Source organism: Echeneis naucrates, chromosome 24 (genome assembly GCF_900963305.1).
Source record: "Echeneis naucrates chromosome 24, fEcheNa1.1, whole genome shotgun sequence".
In the NCBI taxonomy this organism is placed as follows: Eukaryota; Metazoa; Chordata; class Actinopteri; order Carangiformes; family Echeneidae; genus Echeneis; species Echeneis naucrates.
The window spans coordinates 18,155,731-18,168,047 of NC_042534.1; the positions used below are offsets into that span (position 1 = coordinate 18,155,731).

The 12,317-nt window shown below is 40.6% G+C and overlaps 1 protein-coding gene across 1 annotated transcript; it reads left to right on the top strand.

Moving 5' to 3' along the window:
• The first annotated feature begins 1,056 nt into the window (after positions 1-1,056).
• Positions 1,057-11,528, top strand: LOC115038312 (DNA polymerase zeta catalytic subunit-like). Its single transcript, XM_029497186.1, is given in 13 exon segments — positions 1,057-1,268; positions 1,506-1,750; positions 3,072-3,180; positions 4,074-4,280; positions 4,526-4,635; positions 8,690-8,804; positions 8,896-9,033; positions 9,280-9,470; positions 9,976-10,198; positions 10,200-10,223; positions 10,503-10,715; positions 11,320-11,363; positions 11,365-11,528. Coding segments are annotated over 13 exon segments (1,830 nt in total). The 5' UTR covers positions 1,057-1,133; the 3' UTR covers positions 11,441-11,528.
• The last annotated feature ends 789 nt before the right edge of the window (positions 11,529-12,317 follow it).

A 12,317-nucleotide genomic window follows, 5' to 3' on the forward strand; every position in this document is an offset into this window, starting at 1 on the left:
TGGTTCTATTTTTGCTGTGCTCTACCTCAGTAGCATTTTAAGGAAATTTCTTCACAATAATCACAAACATTCACTTGGACTCAAGGTTTAACTGAGTATTTGTCAATGGTCACTGTGACCTCAAAAACACGTTATACATTCAATATGAATTTGTAATGGGATGAAATACAATAGTGGTGAAATTTTATGCCCAACAGATCAAGGTCGACCTTACTGTGACAAAAAGAAAGAGTCAAAGAAACAGTCAGAGAAGTCGAAGAAAAAGTCTTCATCAGTGTCAGTGTTGAAGACTGCTGTCGAAACCGGTCTGTGATTGAGTCCCTTGTGCATTAAACAGCTTTTTTGAATTGGGAAGGACACGAGTGTTGCTGGCCTTTCCTTTTTCTTTATGTAGTTTTGGCCCTGCACCTCTTAACTATTCATTATATATTTTTCTGGAGAGTGCATGTTTTGTTTTAGCCGACCTTACTGTGACACAATTATGTAACAAAACACTTTGTAGAGCACAAAAATACTTGACTCTTTTTATAACAAAACATTGTTACTGCATTTGCTCAACAACTTCTTCAAGTTCATACTTCTATAATGAGATAGGACAGTTTGAGAGAAGGGGAATAATAGTCTACCACAGGTGGAAATCAAACTGAAAGTTTATCTCCTTTGATTGTTTGATATGCGCCCTGACCACTACTGTCACCCAAACACTGGATTATTACACTGTAGTACCTCATGCTGGTGTTAGAAGATGTGTGTGGAAATGATTTCTTACTCAAAATTATTTGCAAGAATAATTAATACCTTTCAGTTTCCACTTGATACATTTTATTAAATTAATCTGAGAAGACAGTAATGAAAACTGCAACCTGACTGATTGGCAGAGGTTGGCAACAGGAAGCTGTAAAATCTCTCTCTCTCTCTCTCTCTCTCTCTCTCTCTCTCTCTCTCTCTATAATATATATATATATTGTGTGTGTGTGTGTGTGTGTGTGTTGAGAATGTATATGTGTATATAACTTTTTTTTCCATATATACTTTTTTTTTTTCCCCTGTAGGAAATATTTGTAAAGCTCTGGTCTCTCTGGTAAGAATAATACCACAATGCATACACTGACGTGTGTTTCTGCAGGTGGAAGATGGTTGACCACTATGTGAGCAGAGTACAGGGCACAATGCAGCTACTGCAACAGCATGACATCATTGGCAGAACCAGCGAGCTAGCCCGACTATTTGGCATTCAGTTCTTTCATGTTCTTACCCGAGGATCACAGGTGATTAATAAAAATTTTGTCCTGTGCTTGTTGGCATAGTTAGAATATCTTTATCATTTGTCTGTGTAGGTAGTGCGTTTGGTGTGATAAGGTGGATCTTAAGTTTACCGTTGACATATATTTGCATGTGATATGTGCTCACAGGATAATGAAACTTTATTTCCCCAACATGGTTCCAAGGTGGGATAATAGATACTTGAAAAGATGTCACATCGCATCCTCCTCTTGTCTGTACAGTACCGCGTTGAGTCCATGATGCTGCGTGTGGCCAAACCTTTGAACTACATTCTTGTGACGCCCAGCATTCAGCAGCGAGCACAGCAGAGGGCGCCAAAGTGCCTCCCGCTGGTGATGGAGCCTGAGTCGCGCTTCTACAGCAACTGCCTGGTTGTGCTGGACTTCCAGTCGCTCTATCCCTCCATTGTCATCGCGTACAACTACTGCTACTCCACTTGCCTCGGCCACATGGAAAGCCTTGGAACGTAAGGTCCACAAACCCACAATATCTAGTGAACTACCTTAGGAAAGTATCCCCGTGACCACCTTCTGCTTCATTATTTTTTAATGGAACACATTGCATGTTGTTGACACCTCAGAGTTCTGCAAGTGAGGGCAAATTTTAACTTTACACCAGGAGAATTGTAGTTATGTAACTACAGCAACTATGAACACTCTCCAAAATATAAATCTACCTTTGCAGTGTCATAAGGGTAGAGCCCTGCAAACCTGGGCTGTCCCTGCACTCCAAGGGACAAATTAGCTCAGGGTATAAATGTCATCTCGTCAGTTTATTTTCCATTAGTCTTACTGAAATATGGAACATGGTACACATGGTGGGGTGTGATTTTTTTTTTTTTTTTTTTATTATAATTTTTTTTTAAGTATTATTATTATTATTTTATTATTTTTTTTTTGTATTTCTAAAGGCATGTGAGTAACAGCCTGACAACACATTAGATCGTATCTGAGCTTTCTCTACCTCACTGAGCACAGTATATTTTGGGTATTGAGTTTCTTTCAGAATTATGACACCTTCATTTTATATCTTTATCTAGCAGAGGGGTCTCAAACTCAACTTACCTGGAGGCCACTATAGGTATAGTCTGGATGAGGTTGGGCCTTATCAAGTATTCAAGATTTTTATTGTCATTTGTACAGTAAAGAAACACGTCTCCCTGTACAATTTAATTCTTTTTTTGCTGTCCACAGTGCACATATATACGTATATATATATATATATATATATGTATATATATGTATATATATGTATATATATATATGTATATATATATATATATATATGTATAATATATATGTATATATATGTATATATATATATATATATATATACATATGTGTATATATATATATGTATACGTGTATAAAATAGAAAAATAAAGATATGCCAAAAAAAATTCTGTGTCCCACGTTTCCTGAAATTGTCTGTTCTTGTTGCCAACTTTTCTCTTCATGGCAGGTTTTAAGGAAGACATGACTGGGGCTGGGTGACAGGGTATATTTTCTTTCCACTTGGTGTCACTCCGCAATCAAGTTTCAACTAAGTGCCTAATGTTGCAAATTCATGTTGGCAAGCAGGGCACGCACAATGACTCGGTGCAGGCTGCATTAAAACTAAACTTTATCAAGTAGGGGCCACAAAATATCATCCCATGGGCCTCAATTGGCATGTGGGCTGCAAGTTCGAGACCCCTGATCTTGAATGTACTGTTATCATTTAAACAATAAAGAGGTATATCCTTTATGAATTATATTTTCAATTTTGCATATGTGTGTCTGTCTTAGGCCTGATGAGTTTAAGTTTGGCTGCACCTCCCTGAGGGTTCCTCCTGAGCTCCTCTACCAGCTCCGCAATGACATCACCATATCACCCAATGGCATCACCTATGTCAAGGTACAGCACCCACAGACCATCTGTTGAGATTCCACCTAGGACCTTATGTGGTCCTGGAAAACGACTTGGCACTCATTATAAATCACAACTGAATCCTCCAACAGTGCTGATTTACCAAGGTTCATTAGTTGCTGCAAATGCCAAACACGTCCACAGACAGACTGCTTTATGCCCTGCATCCCTCGATTGTTTCTGTTCACTCATTTAGGGCTCCACACTCCCTGGCTGCTGTCCCACAGTCAGTCTCAAAACACAAAACACACATTCATTGACATTGCACAGTGAGCACTGGTGAATAATGAGGTTGTCAAAGATGGAAACCTTGTTTGTTCTGGTCTGGTTTTATATATTTCTCTTCAGCTGGATTTACAAGCTAGCTAAAGCTGCATAGTACTGTTTCTATTACTGTGCTGTCAGTAGTGTTGCCTTGCCAATTTGTGTGTCCACTGTTCAGCTAGTGTCCTGACATCCTCTCTGACTGATTCCCGTACAGTAAATTCTGCTCAGTCTTCAACTCCTGTTGTTTGGAGCTTAGGATTTTAGCAGCAGCTTGGAAATTCACATGTAGTCTTAATGGGCCATGGTTCTGTGACAAATTTGGTCTGTTGTCATGACAACAGAAACAGAAGTCAGTGAAAACAGCCTCATTGTGGATTTAGCTGAAATAAAACACTTGAGCACAGAATACAGACACATTAGATTTTAACTGCTCTTGTTTAATGCTCATGTTGGCCTGTAGCTGTGAACAGGGACTTCCATTGGTGGAGATTGAAGTTATACACTTAATTATGACAAATATGAGTATTATTTCTAAATAGACAACAGCCACATTGACAAAATATTTCACAGCAGAATTAATGGCCGTGCACTCTGAAGTTCTTCTATCTCTCCAGGCCTCAGTGCGTAAGGGAGTCTTACCTAGCATGCTGGAGGAAATCCTCAACACCAGGATCATGGTGAAGAAGTCAATGAAAACCTACAAGCAGGACAAAGCACTCATGAAACTGCTGGACGCCCGACAGCTTGGACTCAAGCTAATTGCAAATGTAACATTTGGCTATACTGCAGCAAACTACTCTGGACGTATGCCCAATGTGGAGGTAAGCTCATCAAAGGTTACTGCCAGCCGTCTGTGCCGCAGTGAGGAAGATGATAGAAAGATGGAGTGATATTAATTGAAGAATCATGGATTTTAAATGATACCACAATCTACTAAAATCCTGGCTTTAGAGTGCAAAAATTTAAGATTCCAGGGAAAGTAGCTCTGTTTTAAGCCATAATCGAGTTTCATGTCCTCTCCTCCTCCTCCTTATATTTTTTTTCTTCTCTTGTCACTCTTGTCCAGATTGGCGACAGCATTGTCCACAAAGCCAGAGAGACCTTGGAGCGAGCCATCAAACTAGTCAATGACACAAAGAAGTGGGGAGCACGTGTTGTGTATGGTGATACAGACAGGTACTTCCTCCATCATCATCAACTAATTACACACTCACACTTACTGAAGCCACTGACACACAGTAATGTGACTGTCCTGCTTCAGCCTCTTAACACTGCAAGTATCTGTGGATGTCTCAACATCTTCACTGATTACAGCTCGACTGCATTTCCATCCTTTAACCTTTTAACTGTTTTGAAAACCTACTCAAAGGAAATAATTAAATCTCTCCATCAAAAACTCTGCATGACTGTTTGACTGTTTTTACACCTGTAGTGTGGCAGCCTTAAGAACCCTGCTGTCTTTCTCTGCAAGACTCAGCTTTTTGTCACTTCTGCACTTTCACAATTAAGCTAAATTAAATGCATGAAGCAGACAAACAGAGAAGCCTTGATCTAGGTAAGCTAGGCCATGATATGTTGAAGAATGGATTCAGTGGAAACATATGGATATGGACATTTGTAAACTTAGAATGTGTAGGGGTTAATATCACCCTCTCCCCAGACATTTCTCTTAATATCATTGTTTTGTATCAGATCATAATATTACTTTAGTTGCAAGGCAAATGTCCAAGTCAAGGTGCAAAAACTGAAATAGAATGGCAAGAAACATGTCTTACTGATTCAAAAGAAAGATATAAATTATTTTGATAACGATGTCAAGAAAACTAAATGGGAGGGTGCAGTTCATAGTTAAAATTGTGAGCAGGCCTATGTGGATCTAACATCAACATTTCAGGAACTTTGTATCCACATTCACTATAATAGTGCCTATTAAGAAAAGTAAAAAACTAATTTTACCCTGTTTTAATGACACACTATGGCTCTTGATGAAGACGAGATGCAGCACTGAAACAAGCTCAAAAATCTGATTTGGAAACAGATTGTTTGATATTCAAAAGCCTTAGAAATAAGGTTATAAGGGCAGTTTCAAAAGGCAAAAGCTGATTTCTTTCTTGAGATAATTAAACAAGCAAAAGGAAACTCAAAACAGTTATGGAACAGCATAGGTCGGCTCAGTGGAAAAGTTTTAAGAGCTTAAGTTAAATAGCAGCATACAGACTGACAGTCTAGCTTTTGCAAATGGTTTTAATTATTATTTCTCAACTCTGTTAAGGAATTGTGAGGCAATCTACTGAAGCATAACTCCCTATTGTCTTAAGTAATGAGCAAAATCCCATTTTAAAAAATATAGATGAGATAAAGGTAAATAAAATCTTAATATTGTGGTCAAATTCAATGGCTAAAGATGTGGGGAATTGACATTGTTTTTCTTGAAAAAATATATTAGGATGTCATAACTACCTCCATCACTCAAATTATAAATTTGTCACTGAATGAAAATCTATTCCCCAGTATGCCCTGTCTCACTGAAGACTCCTGTTCCTGTTCTCCTGACTCCTGTTTTATATATAGACAATATATATATATATAAATAGACAATACATATATATATATATATTATATATGTTTGAGTATAGGGCTATTCAGGTGAGTTTAGTTGCTGAATCTGCTAGTGTAGCTTGTATTGCCTCCACCTCCTTCACCCTCTATACTTTCATGCTCCCGACCCGACCCTGTATCCCCACCCACTTTCACTGGTGCAGTTGGTGAGAGGTCAGAGTAGTTGATAGTCGTGCTGTTTGAGATAGTTGTCTTTGTGTGAAGAGTGGTGATGGCTGGCATTAGGGGGTGACTCTGGGACGCCAGTGTTCACGGTCTATCCTCCTGGAGGTGTTGTGGGCCTAACTAGATGAAACACTGACGGAAGGAGGTCCCCACCTGATGACCCCAAAGACGTGATAGTTATCACTGCTCACTGGCCTAGTTGGATATTGTCTGTAGGGCACATAGAGCAGGGCAAAAGTTTGTTGCTAGGAAGGTAATCACTGAGTCTGGTCCATTTTTTGTCGCACAAGTTTCTTGTGTTTTCTCTAAATAAATTATACATCAGGTGACATACAGGAAGTAAGCAATTACTGACCCATCAGTATACTTCCAGCTATTTCCAAAGTTGCAGAAAAGGCAGATAAAAAATTGGTAGCTCATTTAAATAAAGAAAACTTAATGCTATGCAAACTGCTATTCTATGCAGTTGGGTTTTAGAGGGAACCATTCTACTGTAACTGCATGTTGCTACTTCCTTGAAGTCATTAAAAGCAGCCTTGATAAAGGAGGGGCAGTGGGTGCTGTATTTCTTGCGAAAGGCATTTGATAGTTAATCATTCAGTGTTCCTTTCAAAGCTGTTAACATTTAAACTCTTAATGTCAAAGCATCGTCTTTATAAGCCTGTGTTTTGGGAGTGCCACAGGGCTCAATTTTAGGACCGCTGTTGTTTAGTGCATACATGAATGACCTTCCATCCATGTGTGATGGAGTGGGGAACCTGATGTATGCAGACGATGCAGTTCTGCATACCAGTGGGAAAGATCACGAACAAGTGGCTGCTTAAATTGTCATTGGCAATGGAAAAGTTGGTTTCAGTACAGTGATTTCAGTATTCCCACCTCACCCTTAATACCAACAAAACAGTGACTATGTATTTTTATCTTATTATCATTATTATATATCATGTGGTTGGTCACAGGCAAGTAAATCTGTCTTAAAACCTATCAGGTCATTCAACAAACAAGCCCTGAAAATCTTAGCTAAAATCATGACAATAAGATCACTGTGATATACTCTGCAAATATAAAATGCTTAGCTTTGCCAAGCTAATGTTGTATTCAACTGTGTGTTTACTGCACACAATAATTCATAATGCTGCTCTTCCCCCATTGAAAAACTTAAACTCCACTCTGAGCACACTCCCAGAGCCTCAAGGTCTGTCTCAAGTGGAGATGCTAATATCCCTAAGCATAGCTCTGCCTTTGCACAATCTGCTTTCTCTTTCAGAGCCATCAAATAATAGAACAATCTTCCAACCTGCCGGAAGGTTTGCACACACTTCAATGTATTTTCACGTAAAGTCAAAAAGTGGAAATTAAAGGAATCAGTATTAATCTTGAGCCAAATGTTTTTGTCAAAATATGTAATTTTTTAATACCTGGATTTTCTTATATCCCTCTGTTATGTACTGTTTTATACCTGAGGGGGTGTGTATGCACGTGTGTATGTGATTGTTCTGTATTTTGACGCTTTTTACCTTTGATTGTCTTTATTTACCTGGCCAGGTACAGGTGGAAAGTAGGTAGTAAACTAAATCCGGTACAAACCATCTTTTCTCATCTTCTTTTAAACATTTTAAAAAGCTGTCAAACACATGACAATATTGTTTGATCACATTTTGACATTAGTGGGGATAAAGTTTCATTACCAACATCATCACAATGTTAGACTATTGGAAACATGCAAAACTGAAGGTTTTGCTCTAGAGCCTTAGCATTCAGTTCTCTATGACTCAGGAAGAACATCTACTCACTGGGCACCATGAAGCCACATCTGAAGAGCCTTAAACTGGCATTCCATCGAATAATCATCATGGGGCGCTTCCATTGGTGGTCAAAAGAAGTCGGACTCTATTTAAGTTGATTTGAAAATGGCCCTACTTTCCCCATGATTTATCAGCTCACCAGACGTTTTCTGAATTGGTCTCAGTATCTTTTTTTCAAGTTTCAAACTTTCAATACAACATGATTCAGTTATGTTGTTTTTTTGTTTTTTTTGGAGGAGAGGGTGATTATTCCATTTAGAGAAAAAAAACCCATCAATCTGTCTGACTTATTGACAGACTCTCTAACTTACTCAGTGACTGAGTAACTCTCTCAAGGTTTTGAGTCGATTCCTTTGCCTGGGGTCTTTCTATGTGGAGTCTGCATTTTCTCCCTGTGTGTGTTCCCTCCAGATAACTTCCCGCAGTTAACAGAGATGCATGTTTAAGTTAATTGGTGAATCTAAATTTGCCTGTAGGCTTGAGTGAGAGTGTGAATGGTTCCATGTGTCAGACTGTTGCCAACCATTCCAACCCCAGTAAGAGGGATAGCTGTGCAGCCATTTCCCCCTATCACTTACTGGAGTCATAGCGATGTAGGACTGGGAGGTGATGTTGAACTGATCCCTCTTCTCTCTTTACAGCATGTTTGTTTTGCTGAAGGGAGCCACCAAAGAGCAGGCCTTCAAGATCGGCCATGAGATCGCTGAGGCTGTGACTGCAACTAATCCCAAACCTGTCAAGCTCAAATTTGAGAAGGTACATGCATACATTTATATTCATGTATATAAGTATAAATTTATAGAAACAGCTGTGTAATAATTGATCTGTGTGTGTCTGTGTGTCTCAGGTGTATCTGCCGAGTGTGCTGCAGACAAAGAAGCGCTATGTGGGATACATGTATGAAAACCTTGAGCAAAAGGAGCCCGTGTTTGATGCCAAAGGGATCGAGATAGTGCGCCGCGATGGGTGCCCTGCTGTTTCCAAGGTAACAGGCAAACCATTTCCTCTCCTCCCCCGTCTGTCTCTCTGGCCTCCTTCAGTAAGAGCCATGACATCTTCATTTATGCTCTGAAGGAAGAAGGAAAGTCTACATGAAAATATCAACAGGAATCAGTCAGTGCTATTTTAGTGCTTGTGTTATATTTCCAATGAATCCTGTTTTAATTTGACTTCATCCAAGTCCTGTTTTTTTTTTTTTTTTTTTTTTTTGTCCCATTCTCATGTTGTCCAGATCCTAGAGCGTTCAATTAAGCTGCTGTTCGAGACACGAGACATTAGCCAGGTGAAGCAGTTCGTGCAACATCAGTGTATGAAAGTCCTGGATGGTCGGGCCAGCATGCAAGACCTGACCTTCGGCAAGGAGTACAGAGGCAGTGGCTCATACCGGCCCGGAGCTTGTGTCCCTGCACTTGAGCTCACCAGGTAGGGGGGTGTGTGTGGTGTGTGTGTGTGGTGTGCGCGTGTGTGTGTTTTGGTTGTGTCACAAAGTGTTAGTCAAGAAATTGCACAAAACAGAAGAAAGCAAGCCCTTAGTTTAACTGGGATAATTATATTTGCATGTTAACTGTGTGTGGCAGAGAGTAAGGGTATACTGTCAACTAACCTTAAAGTACTTAGTATGAAGCCAGTTACTCTTTCCCCACAGTGCTCATTGTTTCGCTGCACTAGCCTGCGTGTACAGTGCCTGTGTCTGTTGCTAAGCAACCTGGTTCCAAATGGCAGAATTTTAAGAAAAAGAAAAAAAAAATCCGATTTCAGAAGCCCGACCAAGAAGGAAAAACTAAGCTGTAGGGCGGTTTGCCAGCGCAGCATCACAAGGAAGGAGCATGTTGATCTTGGTGCTGTTGTAATTTAGAGTTGGATGTAGAACAGAAGTTTCAAGTTTTCTAGTTTTGATCCGTTTCGTATCCTTCGTGTCTTGATCCAGGCGTATGATGGCATATGACCGTCGCCTGGAACCGCGTGTGGGCGAGCGGGTGCCTTATGTGGTGGTTTATGGGATGCCTGGGGTCCCCCTCATCCAGCTGGTACGACGTCCCATGGAGGTTCTGCAGGACCCTGGCCTCCGACTCAATGGCACCTACTACATCACCAAGCAGATTCTGCCACCGCTGGCCCGAATATTTCAGCTTATTGGAGTGGATGTGTTCAAGCTGGTACCAGGAGCTCCCTAGGGTGAGAGAATAACGACCCACAAACAGCCGACTCAGGAAAAGAGCAGTCATCATGACTGATCTTCCCTTACAGAAGAAGTTCTGCAAATCAGTGTTTTTTATAATTCAGTCCATTATAACAGAAATGTGTGTCATTAACTGATGCCCTCTGCTGGTCAAGCTGCAGTGTCAACTTCTTCATAAGACAAAACCACTTAGCCAGACTCTAGTTCAGGACATATATTAACTGGCATATGGGTCCTGAAACTAAAGAAGCTGTTCACATCTCGTCTTGCTCCAGATCCAGAAGGCATCCTGTTCTATGGTGGGTGCAGAGGAAGTGGGCAGGAAGGGAACAATCTCCCAGTACTTCACCACGCTTCATTGTCCTGTGTGTGAAGAGTTGACGCAGCGGGCATATGCTCACGGTGTCGCACTGAACCCCAGAGAGGTTGCCATTACACTCCACCAGGACATGAGACAGTGGGAGAGTCAGCAAGATCAACTACTCACGGTGGGACTTTGGAGAAGTTTCATTTAAAACAATTTGAAAATGCATAAAAATACAGTAATAAAAACATTCATTGAATTTTGTGCCAGATGGAGTTTTTTCTCGTTCAACCTCCCTATCTGATTTCAACAGTTTGACAGTATATTAGATTTTGTCCCATGTTGGTGCACTGTTGGTGGAACATGGAATCCTCAACTGACTGATGTGGGTCTAGACCAGTTTTTTGTAAAGTACCTAGATCTAACTTTGTCAGTGAAGGAAGGGAAATCACCATGGTCTTTCTGGGATCAAACAGTAAGGGTCCCATGACACCAGTGTTCCTGAAAGAGTTGTGGATCATAGTAAAGAAGACCTGCACTCTGGGTCCGAAAGTGAAGTCAGTGCTGTTGACTTGATTTGGACCATGCAATCAGAAGAGAGTACAGAGCAGGTCAGGTCCACCCCACCCCTCACTCCTCCTCCCTTCTTAAAAGCTGGTTATATCATGTTTATCCTGTTTTATGTTTTTCACTGCTACTGTTGTTTACTTCCTGTGACAGTGTTTTCACTGATGACGCTGACCTTTTGTCCCCATTGTGTGTCTTTGTTCAGATTTGAGGAACTGCAGTGCTGTGCGGAGCGGCAGGTGCCGTGTGTGTCCCTGGACTGTCCGTCTTTACAAGCTGGCCAGGACCAACAGACAGCTCTCCAAGGCCACCTATCTCCGACAGCTGCTGGAGCAGTTCTGATTCGCTGCTGGACGATGAGCTCCCTGCTGACTTGGTGCTAATTGTTGTCCCCACTTCGTCAACCTATCTTACTGTCTGTTTAGTTGTAATATTTAATGTGCTTTGATTGAGCCCTGCTGGGTTTCACTGTCTTGTAACTGTAATTTGTTATACAAGTGTTTGTGTGTGAGGACCCTTTGGTTTGAGTCTCCTATGGGGGATGCCCACTTCTGCCCCCCTCAGGGCTTGTGTTGTCTCCAGTGCTTGTTTGCTGCCAGCTCCATTAGCTGCTATGGGCAGAGTAAGCTGATGTCACCATTGACACAGCTGCAGACTCCCTGTCATGGAACTGACGTGCAGTCCAATCAAGGATGGCAAGTTGTATCGGAATGCGCTGATAGTGCTGATAATGCGCTGATAGTATGTCGTTGTTCTTAAGACTCCTCATAAATGTCAAGACAACTTACACTCACCTAATAATTGACTTTTCTTCATTTTATATGATGGCTGCAAACTTGTATATACTTCCTGTACAGCTCTCTCACATCACTGTGCATTAGCATCAGAAAAACTAAAGCGCCGGCAATGAATGCAATCAAAGCTGTTTTTATGCCAATTTTCATTGATTAACATCGATTGTATTGATGTCCGTTTTGGCAGATATACCAATTCACACTGGAAAACATTTCAGTTTCTTAAAAATCTGGGACTGTTGCAATACTGTATTTTGATAATTTATGTCATGAAGAGTCTATTATTCCTTGTGAACACAGTTTTATGTATCGTTCCTAAACAAAACAAGGCCTGTCATCAACACTACATCAAGATCAGACCATCACATCCCTGTAAAGCTGTACACAGATGAGTGGATTTGTATAAATGTAAAAATTATAATGGA